The sequence below is a fragment of the Ptiloglossa arizonensis genome, chromosome 12 (genome assembly GCF_051014685.1).
Source record: "Ptiloglossa arizonensis isolate GNS036 chromosome 12, iyPtiAriz1_principal, whole genome shotgun sequence".
NCBI lineage: Eukaryota > Metazoa > Arthropoda > Insecta > Hymenoptera > Colletidae > Ptiloglossa > Ptiloglossa arizonensis.
The window spans coordinates 11,239,455-11,263,703 of record NC_135059.1 but is presented as its reverse complement, the minus strand read 5'-3'; the positions used below and the strand labels follow the sequence as shown (position 1 = coordinate 11,263,703).

Genomic DNA, 24,249 nt, shown 5'->3' with positions numbered 1-24,249 from the left:
TGGATAGTGTAACGTCAGTTCCGCTATAACAGCTGATTGATTGGTCCAGACTTTGTGTATAATATATTACCGTAAACAGACGATTGGATCGATGTTCCGATCATATGACATTATACGGTTATCCGGAGATACTATGTACCAATCACCTCCATTTATTCCCTTGTAACCCCGCGAAATTATTTCAATTTGAAACTTCACCGATGCAAGACCTGTCTTTCTGGTACGGCGAGTATTTAATTACTTTACGAGCAATGCATTTTTAAAAAACTACAAAATTTTCTGTTTAAACGGATACTGCAAGATTGTGAAAAATTGCAATAATTATTCGAACAAACGCACACAATCGATAGTGTTTCAAGTCACACTTCACCGTTATATATTTCTTTACCATAATAGTCCGATGTTTAAGTATTCCGAATTTGATGCATTTTTTTCGTAAAGAAAATTATTCGCGTAAATATTTCGTATTTTAAATACATGCAGATTGGACGTCGCGCGTTTGAACGTATCGCGTAAGGTTTGTACGTGCAACGAAACGTAATAATTGGTCTAACAAATTATTCGATAAATGATCGAAAAGGAAGCGGAAGACGTATGCAACGTGGCGATTGGCGTCTTGTACTTCGGCTTCGTTGACAAGTCAAGGAATCGAGTAAGAGTGGGGAAAATAGATTACGGTGGGGGAATAGCGGGTCGTTGGTTAATACATTGGTAGTATTCAGTGGCGAGGCCTCCGTGCGGGTCGTGGTGAACCAACAGGTGTTTCGAGTTCTGCTGTAGCAGTACCGGTTCTCTTCGTTCTCTAGTGGTGTTTACACCGGTGCCTTTCACTGACGAATATACATCGTTGAAGTTATCTGTGGTATACACTTGCCGCGAAGGAAACGTAATATGATGTCGGAGACTGTTGTGACGATGGACGGGTCCAGCAACAACACCAGCAACAATCCTCGGCAGGTACCCACGGTGAAGACGGAACCCGGTCAACCGAACCCTCTGGCAGGCATTAGATTAAACATACCCTACTTTAGGACCATACCCGGTATCATTAAACTCGTGCAATTGGTGAGTACGATAGCATCGAACCTCGTTTTTTAATAGTCTTCCGGTTTACACGATACAGACGGTTGTTTAAGCAGGAGAATCAAACATTCCGATTACATCAACAATCGTCTATTATCGAAAGAATTTATCGTTCCACATTTGTACGAAACTAGTTCAAGAGAAAACGCATAATTCTCGTTTCTATTCCGACTTGATAAATAAAGTAACGTAAACTTCGCATTCTTTTTAATGGAGTTACAAATTTGGGCATTGTCTATCTGTAATCACACATACACACATATACACGCACAAACACACGACTAAGATTCTTTTTTAATCGAAATTGTTCATTTTTGAAAAAAATTGGTGTCTAAGACGATATTACATAATCTATCGATACGCTATCGTCTCGACAACATTAAAGATTCTTTCAAACGGTAAATTAGAACGACAAGCGATAATAAATTGTTCCTCGTAATTTATTCTTACCCGTAAGGATACTTATTTTTCACGATGTCGTTCATCGTATCAAAATTTGGCATGGATTCGGTATTGTTCTTGGCGCTACGACCTCCCCGTATCGTTTATGCGGCATTGTTATTTTAAACGCGCGAGTTTCGGAGCGCTCTACGATCTCGTGGCTGGTTCGCGAGACGCGTATCGCGATACAACGAGAGATTCGATTTTTCTTTCGGGGAACGTTATCGCTCGTTGCTCGAGCACCAGATATTTTCTACGAAGAAGGAAGCGCGTATATAGCCGCGGAATTGCACGATTTGCACCGTGACGTTGAACTTACCTGCAACGGCATAACCGCGTAACGGTAATCTCTTTACGGAACGGTTAGCAAAATATCCCCAAGGGAATGGAAATGGCAGTTACTATTCGTGAAATTACAATGTTGGGTTTTTATCGTTGCCGATGGGTCCTTCCATCGTTAAGAACAGTTGTTTTTCGTTTCATCACCTCTGCAATGTTCCCCCGCCGAAATACCCCACGATCCCGTTAGGCGATCACCATCGGTGAGCATCGTTTCTCTTTGGCTCACGCACGTGCAGCCCGGAGACACTCCCGGGCGACGTTTCTCCGTTTCCTCGCTGCAAATAAAGCACCGAGTTACTTTCAAACGATGGGAGCACCGAATGCAGGTATCGATTCGTTGGAACACTGGCCGTGTAAAGGCGCGCACGTGTTCCCATTATTCGATTTCTTTCGTTATTTGGTAAACTCCGAGTACACTCGAAACCTCGTAACGATCGTAATTACGGGTTTGGTGTTTCTCACCTTGCCGAAACGATCGAATTTACAACGAGGATCATATCCGAGATTATTTACAGTTTCGTTATCGCTTACTGTACACGTTGCTCGATAACGCGAACGTATGCACGGGCTTGATAAAAGCGTACGATTTTGACGAAACACGCGGAATAAACGGCCGACCTTCGACTAGCGGGTCTCTGGGTGTGCAAACGTAAGAAAAAGCATGCGTGACCAATCCCAACGGTGACTCTGCAACAGTACGATTGAATTACCGACAGATGGAAATCAAATACATCGCGCTGTTATTTCATGAGACTACTACCGACGTCCTCGAAATGCGTTACACCACGCGGAGAATAATATCGGTGATCGAACGTTTACACTGATCCTGGACGATTAGCGCGTTTCGCGTTAATAAGTTTGCGAAACGAACAACCACCTGTTCCGTGATATTAGTCGCAACGGTGAAACCGCATTATTCGATACCGTTCGTTGTGTTCAACCGTCGGCCGAATTTCTACGTATTGGTACACCAACGGCATTAAGAATACGAAGGTGGAACCGGTTTTTTGTTTTTGTCGATCTTTCGTTCTTCTTTTTTCTCCATTAAGGACGATCATCGCGTCCGATCGACCAAAAACTTGAAACGATTCTCCTCGCCGGATGGCATAGTTTCGATACGCTCGGACACGTCCCTACGAACTAGACACACGTTCGATGCCCGTACATGTTCATCCCGATGACCGGGACCATACGTGGCGTCCCACATACTCGGAGTTCCATCCTACTGCCATACGCCGAGGCCGTGCCAACGGTATCGAAACGATTCATTAAGCATTCATAGTGTCCTTGACTTCCCTTCGATGATTTTCGATCTTTCACGACCAACCAACACCGCCACCGGGTATTCGTGTGCGCGAACTCGAACGTTTCATCTGAAGTTTGGACTCCATTAGGAGAGAGAGGGGGGTGGGACTTTTGACATTGAAAATTCGTACACCAAGTATACGATCGATTTTGCAGAAATCGTGATAAGATACTCGGCTAAATATATATCAATGTCTCCTTAGGAATCGTAGACGAGCAAACGATTTTTTAATTCGCATTACCTTTCTATATGTAAGAAAAAATGTTTCGGTCGATAGTGGCGACGAAAACGTTTCAACACGATGGTTTAAAAGTAACGATTTTTTAATTTTCATTCATCGAAATGAGCGCGGTTCGATAACGTACGGTTTGTAAACAGAGAAGGCACTTAAATCTATTCTACTATCGTTTAATATGCGACATTCCCTAAGCTATAACTTCGTTTAATACGTACCATTAAAGCCTTCGTCTCCGTTATTATTTTCTTTATACTAATTTACCTATCGCTTTCCGTTATCGTTTTACATTACTTCTCTTTTAGTTTTTAATTATTTAATACATGGATAATTCTTCCTCACCGAAAGAACGTATTGTTAGTTTTCAGTCCGGAAATATATCCGGAGATAATTTTATCAGCGTTTTCAGCATTTCGATTCTTACGCACTTATTCAAATTTAATTTACATTTATATTTTTCCGTATTGCGTATAAGTACGAAAGTACATAGAAATATATGTGTATATATAATATTTGTATAAAGACGATAAAATAAAATGAACAAAATACACGTAACAGAGTCGCAAAATAGAACGAATAAAATACAATAAATACGCAAAGTAAAATATATAAAATACGTGTAATATAAATACAAAACAAAATATACAATTGACAAAATATCGAATATCGTTGGTACCGCATCCTTCTGGTCTGGAACCGTTGCCATCTTTGCCTCGAGGCGTCGAAGTATTCCGGGGTGGAAACCAACGGGATACTGTACTCGAAAAGAAGAGAGAAAAAAATCGAATCCGGACATTTTTTATTATCTCGTATTCGAGAGAACGTCCATCTTATCAACGGTGTCTTCGCGACGGAAGCTGCTCGCGCATTGTCGTATTCTAAATGCAAATTGAATCGTGTCCCTTAACAATCGACGAATGAAGTCGAGTCGCCGCGGAATTGCGTGCCGGATAAACGAGAAATGGCACAATAATCTAACTAGCATAATACGAATGCTATGTATCGTGTCATTCGCGCACGTCATATTTATTCGCGTCCACGTATAATACGTACGTGCAACCGTATACAGGCTTAATTTAACGTAACGTACGTACGTTATACACGAACATAATGAATCTAGCGTTTTTCAGGGTCACCGATGCCAGAGCCCGCGCACTTTCCAGGTATTCATTCGTAAAGTATTTTTGTTCCACCGAACGCGACGTAAGTGTAAATCCACGGTCACTTGTCAATCGTTTCGTTTCAAACGTCGCTAAATGGGTCAGTGCTGTCTTACCGATTCCGTTAAAAGTTCCTCGAGCTCGTGTTACATCAGCAATTGGTAAAATCGAAGAAAAGTTATGGAACGCAAGCGCCGGTGTGTTCTTGAAAAACGGCTCGAAACTTCGAAGGCTTTTATTACTCGATAAAACTGAATGTACGCGTACGGTTGAACGAAAACAGATCCGCGTTCACCGAAGTGACGAGGGATTTTTAATCACGATAATGTGATTTATCTAGCCCGTGTCTGCTATTATTATGATTATTATAACGCCATTTATTATGCAAATAAGGAGAGTACACGTATCGTACATCAAATAGAACGATATTGCGCAATGGCGAGGTACAGCCAAAGATCGTTTCTAAACTAACGTGGATATTACACAAATAATTAGGTTGTAAAATAAAACGCAAAAAACATACAGTCTCGTTATTTAGGAAAATAGAGTATTACCTTCGTATCCTCTAAAAAATTTCTGCGTAAAATTTAATATCGCTACCATCAGCAACGATTGTACGTAAATATCGTTATTAAAACGGTTGATCACCGTTTACGTCGAAAGAAACGATTTTGGGGATCTATTTTGACCAAATACACGATATTCAAATCTCTGGTCGCTACGAGCCCGCAAAGTTTCGAAGCACGAACGTTCTGCGTGCGCTCGAATCGTATTCAACCGTGGCAACAAATTACACGACAATTGATGTTTCTCCGTGAAAACAATGTTTGACATATCCGTCTATTTTGCTCGATACGTTTCACCTCGGTGTTACGTACGGGAACGTCGCGTATTTACAATCTATTTTTTCCAACTGCGAAAGAAATCGCAGTCAAAAGTTCAAGTACGAACCGAGCGAAAGGTAACGATCGTTGGAGAAACTTGATTTTCGACAACCAAGTCGCACCCTTTTTCCTGCTCCACCAGGAAACCGAGTCACGTCCGTTTTCCGGTTTTCTAAAAAGCTTTTTCCATTTTACGCGGAATCGCTCTTTTGTAAACGAATCGCCCCGTATCGAACTGGAGCTCGATAAGCACGTGTACACGAAGAGCCAATATCGGTCAGGGTAATTCGCGCGTGTTCCTTTCCGGTCGGTAATCGTCTTCTATTAACCGTGAGAAGAGAACGTGCGAAGAGGGCCGTGATTCGATGGTCTTGACACGTTGCAACGAGCTTCGCCATTCGATGATAATCCTCTACCCTATTGTCTTTATCGAGGGAATCGCGTTTCGCGCACGCTTAGACGCGTATCGAAATTTTCGAAAGGGGGAACGAATTTCGAAAGATCGTGTGTTTCTTTCGCGATCGCGACTCCGCTTGGAAATTTCTCGCGAGAGATACCGCGAGCGGATAATACAAAATGGCCCTGAGTAATATTCACGGTGCAGCGAGATCCGTATTTTTGCTCGTCAATTGCGTTTCCACGATCGCGGTGCTTAAGGTAAAATTGCCTAATACGAGAATCTTTGACACTAGTTTTACGGGGCACGTAATTTTGACGCGTGTCGATTGACGAGGAAAATTACAGAGACTGTTTACATTTTTCTTCTACCACTTGTATTCACTTTTATACGTTTAACGAGACAAATATAATATCGTACTTAAATTATATTCATTTTCTTCCAAGTTTTCTAATTTCATAATTGTTTGTGCGATATACTTATCTCTTCCCGATACGCGCCAATTTGACGCAAGAAATGTTCGTAAACCTAGCGTCAATACTGGACCTCAACTTGTCTCCTTTAGACCAGGACTACATGGACGCAAGGTTATACTATAAGGATGTAATTTTGTTCGTATAACATTTCGAATAAATTCTCCGAATCAGATTTTACTCGAACGTTTAGAACGAAATCGTTATTCGTTGTTTACGAATAAATTTGAAGGATTTATATATTATTCGTTGTTCGAATAAAATATGTTCAATTCGATTATTTTATCGTACCTCTTTCAATTTCTAAGAAAAGTTATACCAACGATATAATTGAGCAATAGAAAAGTCTCTCTGGGTACGAAGAGAGTCAGATGTCGTTTGGCGAGGATTATTGCAACTGACCGCGCAAGCGTGGAACACGATTCTGACACGCTACCGAAACACCGCCTATCGCGTGTCACACGCGCCGGACTAAACACGCTCGTGTAGTCGTGTTCGCACCAGATCTCTCGAATGTCGTAGCGATGCCTCTTTTAGTCACAATCAATCGCGAATTCCTTTGTTCGGTACGGTTGTTGACATTGAAACTAATGCAGCCTCTTGTACGAACATATTTCTAAAGTTGCGAACACTTTTCGAAGTGATTGAAGTAGAAACACTTTTGAAACGATAAGTGCATAATCATTTTCATAAATACCGTTGTACAGTGCATTCGAAGGAGTTCGAGATTCACTAATTGCGTATCGTTGAATAAGGAAGAATTAACCCAGAAGCTTTCAAACAGTAAACGTGTTGTTGTTTTCGAATACGGGACCTTGGAAATTCTTATTACGAGACCGGTCTCGTAATGGGTAGTCAATTTTGTTCTAGGTGGATTTCGTTGAAAAAACAGAAACAGTGGAACAAGGATCGGATGGTATTGGCAGTCACAACTCTTGAACTCTTGAACTCTGTCCCGTGGTGAACAAATGCGTTAAGTGTGTCGTATCGTCGAAGACAACGTTTTCATTTCAGCCAATGAACGAAAAAAGTAACAAGAGTATAAGTATCAAGAACGAGCATACTGTGTTTCGTATTAGGAATTCGATTTTTTAAATTTGCGTATTTGCGTAATCTTAGTTTCTATTTTGTTCAGAAGAAACTGCATTTTTGTATGCTATTTTCCAGTAGGTTGTGAAATAGTAGACTTCGGTTTCAATTGGAAACGTGTAGCTAAATTTAATCAAAGTGTCCTCGAACGTAACGATTTGAAAAGGAAATAGACCCAAATATCGGGCAAATTGATCCTATTCTTGTATTCTCTGAATCGAGAGTGAAATAATCGTTTTCGAAAATTTCGATGGATCTGTAATTCTATCGGTCGTTCTGTTCAGGTTTCCAGTGTAAACGGGGGTAGAGGGGACTGCGTTCGAGCCACGCAAAATTTAATCAGCCACGCGAGAGGAAACGAGCGGCGCGGGTATTGCGCAATGTCGATTATTACGACGGTTCCCGCGTCGTTGTGCCATGCGTTCTTATGGTGTGTAGGTTGTGCACGAAGCATATCGGCTGGTGCAATAAGCTATGTACCACAGTTAATTGCACGCAAGCACCTTATACGCAAGGACAAACCGCGCCTCGGACTATCCGCGGCATATCCAAGCTTGGACGCGAACCGCTCGGAGGAACAATCGCGTGGATCGATGAGAAAAATAACCTACGATATGAATTTGCGAAAGCTTCCCGACAAAATCAAATATACAAAGGAAACGTGTACGGTAAACGCTGCGAAAGTGACCATCCATTTTTACCGTGCACTTTTCTGCGAAATCGTTTGTTTTTAGGATTCAATTTTGTAACGCTTTCTTTCAGCGTACGAATTGAAACGCTGTTTACTTTTCTCTCTATTTTTTACTTGCTAGGAACTTCTTGGATTTTCTCGATACACTCGGAGCTGCGTTGACCTCGTTTACGTTTCTAGGCAGAAAACATTATCGTGCTTCTCTCCGTTGCAGCGAAAGAAAATTCTGTACAGAAAAGAAACCGACGTACAGTAACAAGAAGATAGATAGTTTTCACGACCGGTAAAATTTCAAGCGCCCTTAGGTAGAAAATATTAGGTAGATGCATACGAAATGTTGTTTTTCCGGTGTTCGAATTAACCGGATCGTTAACTTCCATTTTAGTTTGCCTTGTCGCCAATTGCTTTTTAGATTGTATTAAGGAGGTATAAGTGTACTCTAAGACACGTGCATTAAATACTAAAAAGATTCAATATAGAAACATTAGTTGTCAACAGTTATGAATACTGAGAATATTCTTGTAATTCTTTTTTACGCGAGTATAAACATAGGAAAACTGCGGTGGAAATTGCTGAGAATATAAAGATAGCATTCGGAGAAGATTATGCGAACGTTAGAAGAGTTCAACGCTGGTTTGTAAAATTCAAGGTTGGTGATTTTTCAGTAGAAAGTTATTGGAGGAAAAGATCGGAAAATGTTTGTGCTTTTCTGGGCTTTAATGGGCTTGCACTTATTCCGAAACGATTAGGATGGCTCGATAAATACGTCGGTCCAGAGCACGTATCAAAATCATCGGCTCATCCGAAGAAGATGGTGGTGAATGTTTGGTGGTCTAAAATCAAGGTCTAAAATTACTGGAAAGTTCTATCGTAAAGAAATACAAAACAGATAATAGTAAACAGATGGATACCAATCTTGCTGCACAGCAACGCAAGGTTCACCACATCCTCTCTGTTCTCCGGGCCTTGCCCTCGTAAACTTCAACTTTATCAAACATTCGGATCGATTCGTTAAAGGATAAATGATTTCCGTACGAAGAAGGTATAAAAAAAAAGCGGTGTACGACGAATGTGTGAATTTCAAAAACGATAATGGATAACTCGTTTAAGTACACTGCGTTTGAATCGATCGATCGTTGGAAAGGACGTGCACAATCGTGTGGAATTTGTCTCGATTAAATATACGACATTTGAAAAATACTACGGCTGAAATCTCGTTCGTAAAAACAAGATTTCGTATGCACCGATCCGACATTAGCGCGCCTCTCTCCGTTGCCGTGGCAAAAGACTCGTGGCTAGGAAAGAAACCGACGTACGATAAATAAATACGGATAATTTTAATACGGATCGATGGAATTTCAAGCGGACTCGTGTAGGACGAGCGACTGTTCAGGTTTGCCTGTGCGTGGATCCGACACTGGATATACTACGTCGTTTACAAAATCTCCAGGAAGAATGTCTGCGCGGCTTAAATCAGGACTTCGTGAATGCTGTAAGTTCGAAAATACATTCGGAGAACTAAACCGAGCGGATAAGCGGATTACGCGGTATCGTGCCTCTCTCTTCGAGCGTACATAAATAACCGACAATCGAAACGCAATACAGGCACGATATTGCTCCGTGGTTCATTCATTACAGATCACCGTTACAATCAAGCAACGTGGAATTGCTCCAACGTTCGTACACCGGTTTCCTTTTTCTTTTTTTTTTTTTTTTCTACCAAGCGTTGAAACTCAGGTCGCGGATACTTTCGCGCCATCTTGCGTCTCTCTGAATGCGCAAATACGGGAAATTGATTAGATTACGTTCGCGTATCGTTCCATCGTTAAATCCGTCGACCGAGTCATACGGTTCGATTATCCAGCGAAGTTCGACGTATGGAATCACGTAGGACGATCTTCCGCGGTACGTTATCGTCGGTGGATGGGCTGGCGTGCAAATGAAACCGCCAATAAAGAGCTAACGTTATTAGTCATCTGTTGGGTTAGTTTTTTTTGTTTCGTCCTTGAGGAATGACGCAAACCTACAAAGAAGCAAGATTACGTAGTACAACAGAACACGTACACGGCTTATGAATGATCTCTGGGTTACGCGTGATTCACAACACGATCCCCGGTATAGTGTCTGACGATACGCAAAAGTAATTTCGGTCCTGCGTCACTCTAGCAAGAATATAACACGGCGACGAGTCGCGCGAAGTCGAGACACAAATTCACAATCGGTGCTACGATGTTTTCTGCTTTCGTACACGTTCACACCACGTATCTGCACGCGACTTTTGCCACGGAGCTAAAATCCCCAGCCTTATTCAACGCAATTTACATTGCTAATTAAACGACCATTTCGATAATCGCTGCGCGCGTTTCACCGCGATTATACGCCCGCGATAGCGTAGGTTCCCTCGTAGCGAGTTACAATCGTACGGTAAATCGCGGGATTGCACACATCGATTCGCGGATCGAAGAAACGAGGTTTCAAAAAGCAACAAGGAATTGCGACACGTTACGTGGTAGCGTAAATCCCAACAGTTTGATCATTCAAACGAGTGGAACGAACACCAAAAACGATTCGCGGTTTACGCGAACCGATCGATGTTACTCCATTTTTTACGGTCCGCGGTTTCCGGTGTTCTGGCGGCGAAGGATCCATTCACCGTCGTTTAACCAATTACCGTCGTTCTGAACTGTTTTTACGAAATTATACGCAAAGAAAAAGAAAAAACGAAACTAACATACAGTGAGAGCAATTAATACGATAAAAAGCAGCTCTTAATTCTTTTTGTCCTTAGTTTCGTGCGAAACGATAGATAATTTCTAGTCGATTCGAAGAGTCGATTGACGATTTTCTTGTCGGTGAAAGAGAAAGCGAGGCGATAAATGAGTAGCTAGACTTTCGATATGTGAGTTATCGATACGTTGAAGTGTAATTCTTTAAATAAGATTAGCATCGTGGAAATTATTAACGATCGTGATTCAACGGCTTCTATGAGCGACGGTGGTAACTCTTTAAATATTTTTGTTGAATTAACGAATTTATAAGTAACGGTAAAGGTTGTTACGAAGGTAGCAAACGTTTGTTTCCTTTAAGTAATTGTATATCGAATAATAACAGATAAGAAGAAATACCTATGCTTTCGATCGATAGATAAAAATACTATGCAATAATATTTGCAGTTGATCGATCAAAGCGTCGATAATTAAACGTTCTATACGAACAACCGAGAACGAATGTTCGAAATTATTCGTTTCTCGGGTTTTTCTCGTATTCTGCGCGACTGGCCGGCACGGAGGATTAAATCTCCTGTAGAAAAACAGACAAAATTGATTATAAAAGTATTATTTTCGGAGAGTTGAGATAAGACCAGGCGCGCTTAGCTGTCATCGCTACTTTAGGAGTATACTTACGTCATCGTCTCGATGTAACTTCGTTGAATTTTGTCGCTCGGCTTTTAAAAATCATTCCGAATGTGGCAAACAATTCAGAAATGATCGATCTCGAAGATTATGCTTCGTTACGATACGAAATATCTAATCAACGTTTATCGCTGATTCGTTAAAAGTACAGATATTGAAGGATATTTAAATTTCGTGGTAATTTTCGCGACTGAATTTTCATATACGTAACGTGAGTACGGATTTCTTGGATTCGAACGGTTCGAAATAAACGAGCTTGAAATTTGGAAAAATTGTATTAATATTACACTGAAAAAGAAGCTTGAATTTTTTAGAAAGAAACGACCAGGTCTTGGAGAACAGTCTTCATTTACAAGGATAGAGAATTTACATTTCGAGTTGATCGAATAAATGGTTTACGAGTTGTTCGAAATTTATTTGAAAAAAAATCGATTTCCAGAAAAACTCGTCGAAAGTTGGAATACAGCTTCATCGATGGTCTTCGTAATAATCTTGTCTCGCGTGTTGACTGTTGCACTTGAAGGTCAGTTACGGAAAAACGACGGAAATCTCTCAATATTCCGTGTCGATCGATCCAATTTTAATGTTTCGTGTTTGCATACTAAATAACAACGGCCTTGGTCTTCTACGACAAGAGCACCGCTCAATGTCGCTTTTGGAGCAAACTTCCAGACAAATCGGAAACTTTCGCTGTTATTTTCGTGGAACTTTACGAAGTATACGCGATAAGTCTCTTTTTATTTAAATCTCCCGTAGATTAGAACGAATACATCAATAGCGACAACTGAATGGCACTTTCTTATCAGACGCAACGATATTTCGCGATATATTTTCTACCATTTACAATTTGTCCGAACTGCTTAAAAAACGTTTCGAAATGGTTAAAACGAACCCCAATATATCCAAACGTTAAGATGAAATTAATATTATCGAGAATACTGTAAAAATATATGTACACCCTCGAATGTTTCTAGTTTTTACTTATCGAAGAAAAATGTAAAAAAAAAATATCGATTTCCCGAAACCTTCGAAACATTCTTCCCTCCAATGGACATACGATTCGACGGTAACGTTGAAAAACTTTTCATTCGTTCGGTAGGAATCGTGTTACGTTGATAATTATACACGCATGCGTGTAACGGACATTCGACCGTGTTCTTTGTTAATTTCCATCAATTGGGCGAGCAGCGTCGCGTAAAACGGACGTATCTGCATAGACTATCAGCGTAGGTTGTAACCGGTAGCCACTTAGTAACCGCGTACGAACAGCGCATGTGGGTCGTAAGGTTTTCTCCTCGAGTCCGCGTTTTATCTGCACTCGGTTCTTCGCGTGCTCGTGCAGTTCTCTCGGCTTCCACCGACTAAGCGGTTTTCTATGCGTTGCGTTACGGGCACACGCTCGTGTTACAAATGCCACCGACAGCGCTTTTGTTTCTGTTATACCGAGCGATAACGATATTAGAACGATTCACATAAACGTCACACCGTTACTTTTCCTCAATCAATTTAATCTATCTGGTACTTACCTCTGATAAACCCATCTGACCCTTAGACGATGGTATCTCGCTGAGAATATGGTTTGAGCGACAATTTCACGACCTCCACGGGGCTTAAGTGAATGAGATTAGGATGTACACGACTACCGTCAATTTGCGATCGTTAATGTTATATGTGCACTGTATGAATATTGAAAGTGACGTTGCAATTTTTCGTGTAGATCGTCCCGGAGTAACCCAGCAGATCGATTAAAATTTCGCGCCACTTGTTTACCTTTCGATGAAATTATCACGAAACCGTGCAATGTACCAAACTGCCTGGAAAATGTCGTAAAACGCAGGTTCGATACGGTTAAACCTAGTCGAGTAAAGTGTAAATGAATAAACCTCGATACTTGTAAACGTTCGAATAGTATACGCGAAAATACCGGATGCTTCTAGCTTTCGTGATAAGAATTTGGGAATACATTGTGAAAGAAGCTGGAACGTATGGGAGAAATGTAAAACGAGTCGTCAAAGTGTGTTCTCCTTTAACGGAACACGGTTGTTGAACATTTTAAATCGTTCGGTAGATTTTAATAATATGCGCGTACGTTTAACGGTCCCTCGACCATGTCCGTCGCTAATTTTTATCAATTGGTCAAGCAGCGTCGCGTAAACGAACGAAGATATCTACATAAGTTATCGACGAAGGTTGCAACCGGCAGTCACTTAGCAGACGCGTACAAACCGCGCATATGATTCGCAAGGTTTCCCCTCAAGTCGCGTTTCAATCGTATCGGGTGTTTCTGGGTTATATTCCTCGTTGAATTGTATCAAAATCCAATAATAAGAAAGACCTGGAATAAATATCCTTCTAATTGCCGGAGACTGGAGTCCAGGATCTTTCGTAGCCAAGTATCGTATCTCTGATGGAATTGTTTGTACTACTCCAGTAGCAAAAATTACCTAGGAGTAATCATCCTTGCTACTGCTGGAGACTGGAGTCCGGGGTCTTCTGTTCTTAAGCATTTTATTTCCGATAGAATTGTTCGTTACACTCTAGTAGCAAAAATAACCTAGGAGTAACCATCCTTGCTACTGCTGGAGACTGGAGTCCGGGGTCTTCTGTTCTTAAGCATTTTATTTCCGATAGAATTGTTCGTTACACTCTAGTAGCAAAAATAACTCGGAATGAACATCCTTGCAACTACTGGAGTCAAGGGTCTTTTATAATTGTCCTCGACGATTCGAATACGACGAGGTCTGTTTATTCCTATTCAAACTAATAGAAATAGATATTAGGGGGGAAGGTACTATCGTAGTTCTTGATCTTCGGATCAATAGGGTTACAGACGTAAACTCTTTGACCGCGATGCACTGTAACCCAGAATCATCGATGTTATAGGACACGATATTCGCACGATAACTGTTCAATCGGTTACTACGCGACGCGTAACAATAAGCCCAATGCTATACCAGTTTAGTGTAACGGTAAATCCACGAAGAGAACAATTTATCGGTCTTGTACCTGTACATATCAATGGACTCGTGAGAACGTAAGTATATATACCCCTTGTGCGTGTATTAACGATGTATCGAAAATCGTGGTGCAATCGGAAAGGTGGTGATTCTACTTGTAAAAATGACTCGAAGAAAAATGAAATTTTTTCGTTCAAGGCTTTGTTTTCGAGAAAATCGAGCCCAAACTTCCGTCAAGTGTGGCGCACTTAAACGGTAAGAGGAATTGATCGGATTTTGCACTCGACTATTGTACTATATTCGTATGTGATAGTAATTAATAGTATTTAGTACTATTCCTTTAGTAGCGAGTAGCTACTTTATCGAGCAGTTAAACGCAAAAGTAGCTAAGTTCGTTCAACCGACTCTCGTCAACCCTCAAGTGCACCGCACTTGAGGAAGCATCGAGGTAAATTTTCTTAAAAATAAACCCTCGAACGAACAAACGTACCAATAACGGAAAACCCCGATCTATCTCTCGTTCGAGTTCTTCGTATTTTCGACGCACGTTTACACGTGGAATCGTCTCTTGTCCGTTTGTATCGCAATTATCGATACACTCTGCTCACGCCTTTCGCGATCGAAGGGTTGAACGCTTACCGAGGTATCGGACCCCATGAACGCTGCGCACCACGAAACTCGCAATTCCCCTAGCACACGGTTCCATTTCTCGTCTCTCGACGATAGCTCGGAACAAAGAAGCGAAACTTTTCGATTGTCTCGCACCTGGTCTTCGTTCACCATCGGGCGCGGCACATCTGCTCGAACGTCCAAGTCACCGATATTGCCCCTGTTCGTAATAAGCGCGGTTAAACGAACGCGGTTCGCGTTTCGTACGCATTTATTTCGCTGAATTCATTTGACCCACAGGCGATACACACTAACTCTCTGGGAATGTACTTCGCGTGACAACCCCACGACATTTACCAGCTTAAGTGAGCGAAGTTATTGCGTAATCGAGCGTCGTTATTTTGCGATCGTTCCGTTCTCCCCCGTAAGAACAACGCAAAAACCCCGATCCATTTCGAGTCGTTCGGGTTGGTAACCGATAAAGTTTCGCGGAATCCGCGAAACCGATTCCGTTCTCGTTTCGTCCGAGTCGCGCAGAACGGCGAGGAAATCGTTCGAATAATTTCTCCTGGTTGGCCAGAGGGACCGATATGTTGCGACGTCGCGCGGTACGTCGTGGCCTGCACACGATCCTGTTTTCTTTTTTCCCGCCTTTTTTTTTGTTTGCCTCCGTTGGGCTTTCTACTCGTCAGGTGCGTATATTTAGTGACGAGACATTCGCTCGGGCGCGCCGCTCTCGAAAGGTCGACGAATAGGGTGGTATGTCTATCGTGGCGAAAGGAACACCTCGAAAACCAAATTACATTCTTGGATCGATCGCGCGAGAGGACGTGTCCCGTTGGACGTTTTACCATGCGAACGGATACCATCTGTCCGTGTCCGTATAAACGTAGGTCCCTCGAATCGTTGCCGTCGAATATTAATAACTCGTACAATCCTTGCGCGAGAGAGCCGTTAATGCTAGGAATTCTTAGTCGAACGTTTATCGCGGTCGACGACGTTTTCAAACGGTGAAAGTGAAATTCTTCCTTCGGTGTACAGTTCCAGCGTTCCAATCCTTCGCACTTTCGCGCCGGTTCACCCCTCCATGTCACAGTTGGACATTATTCGAATAACTTCGAATATATAAATACATGTATCATTATTCAGATAATTATTCGGAAAACGTCGAATAAAAAACATTACCCGGATAACTGTCCGAAGAACTTCGAGACAACTTCGTACAACTTCGAATACATTCCAATCGGTCGATTATTCGTGTAACTTCGAATCTATATTCATCCGGTGAATTATTCGGGTACAACTTGGAATGTATCTTTACGCGGTGAATTATTCGAATGACTCGGAGTACACGTTTATCCGAGCAATTATTCGTACAAGTTGAAATATATCTCGATCTAGATAATCATTCGAATTTATTGTTTCGAGTGATTACTGACTTTATATACTTTGCGCGGTATATTTTACACGATGTATAATACAATACGCATCGGGTATTGTATTGCATAATACTACACTACTATGTAATACTATCACGCAAATATCATCGAGACAGTCCGATAGTTTATGTAAATTATATTTATCGAATAATTTCGAGTAAATATCTTTATGCATCACTGCGCGAATGGTCGTGAAGTTTACGTAAAATGTATTTATTCGTCCGTTCACGTTACTCGAATAAATTTTCATCTCGTTAGAAATTTATCCGCGATTCGTGAATAAAATACTATTCGTTTGTTCGTTACCTGGATAAAAATGTGCACGATTCTGTTCTATGCACGCCTGTCCCCAGTGCAGCAAGCGCGGAACATTCCAGACGTTACTTTTATCGTATTTCGATAGAAACGCGTAACAGAGTAATACCATTTGCGGTAAAATCGGACGTACGTTTTCTTCGAGCAATGGTAACCGAATTTCTCGATCGTCGAACCAAGACGGTTTCCAGGGGGTTTTATTAATCGTACGGGTAAAAATGTAACCAACGTTGCTCTATGCATTCCTATCTCCCGTGCGATAACAGTAGAACGTTTCGAACGTTACGGATTATTCGTTATCCGAATTGAAATGTGACCAATGCACTGTTCCGTGCATTTCTATTTCTCGCGAAATGAACGTGAAACATTTCGAACGTTACTTTTATCTCATTTCGATAGAAACGCGCAAGTAGTAACAAAGAATGTAGTCCAAATACAGGTTACGATCTAAATACGGACTAGTCGATTTATAGGGTCATATCAGGTGTTTCACCCTATCCGGAGTAATGTGAAATTACGATCGAATAAAGAAGGAAATTGCAAAAAACGGGTAATGGTTTGAATTTGTTCGAGTAACGCGTTGTATCGCAGAAAGTGTCACTTTTTAGATGTTTTTTTTCTAATTTTTTTTTTTAACAATAATCGATCGATCGAAGTACAAGCTAATTTGCTGAGAGCAGTGTATCGCTGACATTGAAAGCTCGTTTTAGCATAATTTTTTGCAGCGAATAGCATCGCGTAGCAACGACTGTCATCGCTTAAAACGTCTCTGAATACATGGTCTAATACGGGTTACAAAGCTAGTTCCAGATATGGAACAATTACAACGATCTTGAAATTCATCAGGAGGTGTACTCAAACGACGTGGCTGATTTTTTGCGAGACGTCTTTTCTTTGAGGGGAAAACTTTGAGTTAAGTGTTTTTGGTCTTGTATGTGAGCACACAATGTTTTTACAGATGTTGAGAAATACATATACATCTGTGACCATTGTAAATAGACCATTAGTATAGTTCAAATTTTTCAATTTCACGATGCTCCCTAGAATTAATCCTTCCTCGGACTTCTGTGTCTTATTCGCTCCAATCACGGTGAACGTTTAAACAATTAGACTTTGTGTAGAATGTCATCGGACGTACTTCGAAATAAAAGGACGAGCGCTGCATTATCCTTCGTAGTTTATCTCGATCCATAGTTTTCCTAGTATTCGTTTTACTTTGATTCGAAATTGCGTCGTTCTTATAGAAAAAGTCTTCCTCGCGATCAAAGTATCGTATCTTAAAAATCTTCACGTGGGACGACAAACCTCGAAGTAAAAGCACCGGTTACTTGTATCGTTACCTCTACCATTCGTAGTAAAATCGGAGGTCGATTTTACCTGTTGATTGAACAGGTATCGAATGTCTCGATGGTCGAGAACTGAGAAACGGTTTCCAAGGCACGGGTTTGATCGATGCCAGTCGGTCCGAGAGAGGTTTAAGCGCGTCGCGTAGCGGTGGTGAATTCGAGATGTCGGTTAGAGGGGTTAAGTGTCCGCTCGGCTGGACGCTGGTCGCCGAAAATATCGAAAATGTGGAACGCGTGACGCTCGACGCCGAGACGCAACGGGAACTGGGTTGTTTGGTCGGTGAACACGTGTTCCTGGAATACCCATGGGCGTACGCGAAGCGAAACGTGGTCGCGCGACTCGCCGAACGTTCGGGATCCACTTTGGCAGCGTTCAAAGACGAGATCGACGCTTACGAATCGGATCACTTCCTAATAGGCTACGCATCGTCTCGGTTGAACTCGGACGAATTCGCGATCTGCTTGACCGAGGAAGCGAAACGCCTCGTCGTCGAGCGAAACAGAAACATCTCGAGACGCTTCGCGAGCCTGGTGCTCGACAAGGTGCGAAAAATCGCGAAACCGTGGAACAGCTTGGGCAGCGAGTCAGAGGTGAACGAAACCTTCGCAACGGCCACGAGGGAACTATTCGAAATAGAAATCTCGATACCGGGTAGCAACTTGAACGCGGTACGAAACTTGGGCGACCGAGACTCGTGCAGTTGCAGGGACAGCTACGTGGAACTAGTGACCGCTGACGAGGTGTTCGCGAACATCGATCGTAGGTGTGTCTCTCGAACGGTGCAGACGCATCGGTCGTCTCGAGAGGCGTTCGTGCAAACGTATCCCGGTCACCCGAAAAACGCCTGGACCCAGTACGCCTACGAGGACACCTTGAACGAGCCGCTCAAGGCCGCTGACGACGAGACGGAGAACGAGTCCGAGCGGAACGACGATCAACGATCCAAGGACAGAGAGGACCAAGAGAGCGTGGACGAACCTCCGGAAAGGACACCATTGGAATTGTTCCTGGAGGCTCGTTCAACGGAGACGATCGACGCGATCAGGTACAACGCTGCTGTGAACGTTTACGTGGACGACATCGAGGATTTAGCGCGGCGGGAATCGCGCGGGGGAACACCCGCCGAGGCAACGATGTTTCACGAGCACGTGTCGTTCGTCGATTTGGACATCACGGGTACCAGAGCCGTCTCCGACGTTTCCGTACCCTCGAGATCACCTGACCGCGTGGCGATCGCGTACGCCTCGATCCCGACACGCGACGATCGCGAGATTCGATCTCGTGTACTGGTTTGGCGGTTCGAGGATCCGTTGCGTCCCCAGCTCCAGCTGCGACACGATCGAGAGGTGTGCTCCGTCTCCTTCTGCCCGTTCGACGACCGTATCGTGATCGGTGGTTGCTCGACGGGTCGCGTGATAATTTGGAACACCATGGATCGCGCGAGCGACAACGGGGAGTGCAACTTGCCGCGAGGAAAGTCCGCGAGCGCGGTCTCGGTCCGCTCTCACCGACTCCCTGTACGAAGGATCGAATGGATGCCCGTCGACTGTAGAATCGAGCCAAATGGAAAGCCGACGAAGTCGTCCGTTACCGGCGACCGACAGTTTCTAACCGCTTCCGAGGATGGCACCGTGGCGGTGTGGCGCGTCGACGATAAAGTTACCAACGCGGACGACGAAGCTTTCCAACCGATTCTCCGTTTGAGGATCCCGTTACGGGACGAAGAATCGGGAGATACGTCGCTCCGGTGTTTCTGTCCAGCGTCCAGCAACGTTTTCCGGGATCAAGAGGAGGACCAGCCGCGCGCGAACGAGTCGAACTCGTGGACGACGGAGCGCGCGTGCAGCTTGTGGATCGGTTGCGCGGACGGACTGGTCAGATGCACATGGGACGAGCAGCTGCCCGACGAGGGAACCGCCGCGATCGAGTGCAAGATTCTAAGTCGCTCGTGCGCACACGACGGTCCCGTTATCGAGATCGCGAGATCCCCGCATCTCCAGGATACGGTGCTGACGATCGGTGGCCGCGTGTTCGCCGTTTGGAAGGACGACTGCTCGGACACGCCGCTGTTTCACAGGAGGACCAATTGCCGCTACACGGGCTGTTGCTGGACCAACGAACCCGGTGTGTTCGTGCTAGCCGGTGAACGCGGTGAACTCGAACTCTGGGACATCAAGAACGAGCCCAACGCGCCGATCTTCGCGCAAACGGTGTCCTCGGGACCGATCACCGTGTTGCGTTCGATGAATTGTATCGCCCGCGGGGAACTTTGCTTCGCGATCGGCGTCGGCGACCAAAGTGGATTCTTTCGCGCGTTCGAGGAGCTCCGAGGTGTCCGCGAGGACACCACCGTCGAGAGAATGGACTGGTTCGAGGAGTACGCGTGGCGCGAGGTACGACGGAAAAAGATTTTTACCGCCTGGCAGAACGATTTCCTCGCGAACGACCCAACCGCGACAGCGAAGAGATCGGCTAGGCGCGACCGGGAACGCGAACGAGAGACGGAGGAAACCAGGGCAAGATTACGGAGGGAGCAGGAGGAACGCGAACGATCCAAAGAGGAGAAACGGCCGCGCACCGCACCGAGACCGAACAATCTCGAGTGGACGTTCAAGGAATACGAGAGGATGAAAACGGTGCTGTTGAGCAAACGAAATTTGATTCCCGCCGAGTTGGAGGCGAAGAGGCTGCCGCTGATCGTCGCGCGGAGAGAAAGGGACGCCAAGTTGCAAAGAACTCGGGACGAGTACGCGCGCAGGGAAACGTATTTCACGAACGCGTTGGCCGAGGAATTTCCCGAGATCCACGAAGCGAGGAACGCGAATTACGGATACGAGGCGACCATCGGGATCGGGACGTCCGTCGACGAGTATTTGAAGGGATTCGTTCGAATACGAGACAGGGCAAGGGAGATGTTGGCGAATCGAAACAACGATTCGAACTTACGGCGCGTCGGGAAGGACAAAGCGAAGTCAAATTCGTTCAATTAACGGAGATGTACTATTCACAAAATAAAAAAGAAAACACCATGCTCACTTCCATTGATTCGGCTATTTTTTTTACCTCTGTTAACCATAAACACGTTTCTTTTAAAGAACAAAATTTCTTCTTCGCGTTTTCTTCGCTACATCACGATGCTCAACGAATCCATTGGAAAATCATCGAAATTTCGAATTTCATTATTGTTTTTGTAAAATTTTATGCGCACGCGATGGATTTCTGATCATTTCTATTCAAACCACCGTCATTGTCAATTCTTTGCGTAACACTGTACTTGAATAATAACGATTGAAAATATAATTACGTATACGCTAATGTAATTACAATACGAAATGTAAAAACTCGAAGATTATTACCAATGACAGTGATTCGAATCCGAGTAAGTGAAACGAATCTACAATTACCAGTCATAAAATAATGAAATTACAATTTTATCGAAGTACTTGAACAATTTGAACAGATTTAATTAAGCGTATCGTGATTGTTTCAGGGTCTCGGCATAATATGCATGTCGTGTGCATCACCAGCGCGAGTAAATGCAACCCATTGGTTTCTATTTGTTGCCGTAACTGCGTTTATCGCCAGTCTGTTGTGGTGTTTCGTTTACGTGCTATCGATTCGAGAGGCGCTTAAAATACCCATCAATTGGATTTTAACGGTAAGCGAACGATTCAAATGAATGGTCAATTGCTCGAACCTGGCGACTATTCGATAAACTCACGAAACATTAACGTTTTCAGGAGCTTTTGAACACAACGACGTTCGCCGTTCTGTACATGATTGCCTTCATCGCTCAATTATCTGTCTGGAGCGCGATAACTGGACACAGCGCTATTGCATCGAATATCATTGGCGGGGTAAGGGCATATCAGTGCTACTACGTATCTACAATTTATATTTAACTATTTACGATTCGAACAATTCTTGATCCCTCGTTCCAGCTGGTTCGCGCCCATTCACCATCTTTTCCTGATACCGTATTGTCGATATTTTAATGTTCTTCTATTCGAGGTGAATGTTCCAATTGTCGACACACCGTACAGCATTACTCGGAACAATAATAGAAAATTCTGGGTATTATCTTTTTCCCTACATTGCGAGATACGGAAGATTACGAACTGCAAACGATACTTTTCGGTGTTCGAGAGAAAATAATAGTTCATTTTATTCTAGTCGTCGTCGTATCGAAATACGAATGTATCGAAAAACGCAGTGTAACTAACTGTTACAATTTTTGCAAGACTCGATCACTCAACGAGTTGATACGAACTTTTATCGCAACCGCTACCGCGATGTGTTTGCAATTTTATTGCATTGTCATGTTTTAGATAACGATCACATTGTCGACAGTATCAATAAATACACAGTATACCGTTTACTGAAAGTAAAATACACGAGATTTGTCATCGAATTATGAGTAATTGTATCAACGATATAAATTGAAAGTGTTGTTGGCTGAATCAGTATCGAAATTAGGGGCACTTACCTTAACAATACATCGATAGTAATATATATGTGTACGGCAAACTATTAGTATACAAAACGTTTCACCGTTATCGGTTAACCCTTGTCGTACCACACCTGGGTCTTTTCTGACCCAGAGAGACTTTCCCATTTGTACCGTTAGTACAACTTTGCTTAGAAAAGAATAAAGGTACAATGAAGTAATAGAATTTTTCCTCGAAATATTTGTGCGAGTTAGGTGAAATTAGGGGTCCGTTTGGACCCAGGGGTGGTCTCACTTCGTGGTCGCCTAAATCGCTGGTATTGCGAGGGTTTAACGAGCACGTTAAACCGACAGGTGAATGCTACAACGGCGATACCATCGTCAATAAATTAATATATATATATTATACATTTCACGATCGTTAAATCGCCTTTATTGTTTCACGCTACAGGTATTCGGGATCTTTAACACGATCGCGTATGCCGCCGGAGCGTACTTCCTGTACATCGAGTGGAAGAGCAGCAACACGCAGTGAAGACGATCGAAGGTACTCGAAGAGACGCCAGGTACCTGAAGAGCACCTCTACGCCAGGGCTACTACACTGGGGTTTACACGATCGTGTCGGTCTTACAGGCCGATCAACACCACGGACACGGTCACCAAAAAAAGAGAAAAACAAAAGAAAAGAAAAACAAACGATCTAACCTGAAATCGATGGGTTGAAGAAGCTAGTCCAAACGCGGCGGGACCCCTTACCGATCGTGTGTTGTAGCTTAACGAGAAGAGACTCTGTAAAATCTATGTGCCTTAAGATATAGCCGATTTCGGTTCCGCGTTTCGATCGCTCTCGTCGTCGTCCGGGCGTCGCGCGAATCGGCGTGAACTTATGCAAATGACGGTTACGGATTTCGAGGTGTAAACGTCGTGGACGAACACAAGAGCGACGAACGATCGTTAAAACGAATAGTAAGTTAAAGCAGAGTTTCGCACGGATCTTAGGACGGGTTGTTGCGCCGAAGGTAACACCAAACCGACCTTTCCCGGTCAATTGTTCTCGAGGAGTTTCGCGGATTCTCCTCGTTGTACCGTTCGGTGTTTGTTACGATACAAAGTAGTTGTAATTAACGAGTACGTTAACAACGGTTGTCACGGAAGGATCGCGCCACAGGATCGACGAAATCCATATTGGATATCGATCGTCCCGGGTGATTTTCTTTCCGTAGGCGTACCACGTGCGGTACTTGTCTCGTCCAATTAACTTTTCTAACCGTACCTTTTTGTTCGCGATACTGCGAGTTTTTATTTATATGTATACACAGATTATATATATATATATATATATATATATATACATACATACATACATACATACTTACATACATACATACATACGTATATATCTATTTTATATAGGTAATATATATTTGCACAAATCGAATAGAGTACATTATTTTTTCTTCTTTTTTTTTTTTTTAATTATTTTTCACTCATACTGTAAGGGGCACTTCTGTATTTCGCATTCGTCGATGTATGCGCGAGAAAGGACGATCCAGGTTATCACGCGAGCCTGATGTTTGCAAATACGTTGTACTTTTGTTTTTCTGCACGCATTGAAATCAT

General features: G+C 43.1%; 2 protein-coding genes and 1 long non-coding RNA gene across 3 annotated transcripts; 2 read left to right on the top strand and 1 right to left on the bottom strand.

Annotated features, from left to right (window-relative positions):
* Window positions 1–131: 131 nt before the first annotated feature.
* On the bottom strand, window positions 132–2,471 carry LOC143153399 (uncharacterized). The gene is made up of 2 exons (XR_012993810.1): window positions 2,329–2,471; window positions 132–2,141 (listed from the first exon to the last, which is right to left on the bottom strand). It is a non-coding gene; the product is annotated as an uncharacterized LOC143153399 (long non-coding RNA).
* LOC143153396 (plasmolipin) lies at window positions 720–23,949 on the top strand. The gene is made up of 4 exons (XM_076324517.1): window positions 720–1,065; window positions 21,672–21,839; window positions 21,922–22,038; window positions 23,080–23,949. Exons 1-4 carry the CDS (start codon window positions 892–894, stop codon window positions 23,161–23,163), a joined length of 543 nt encoding a protein of 180 aa, XP_076180632.1. The 5' UTR covers window positions 720–891; the 3' UTR covers window positions 23,164–23,949.
* On the top strand, window positions 16,359–21,216 carry LOC143153393 (dynein axonemal intermediate chain 3). The gene has a single exon (XM_076324512.1). It carries the CDS (start codon window positions 18,343–18,345, stop codon window positions 21,169–21,171), a length of 2,829 nt encoding a protein of 942 aa, XP_076180627.1. The 5' UTR covers window positions 16,359–18,342; the 3' UTR covers window positions 21,172–21,216.
* Window positions 23,950–24,249: the final 300 nt, after the last annotated feature.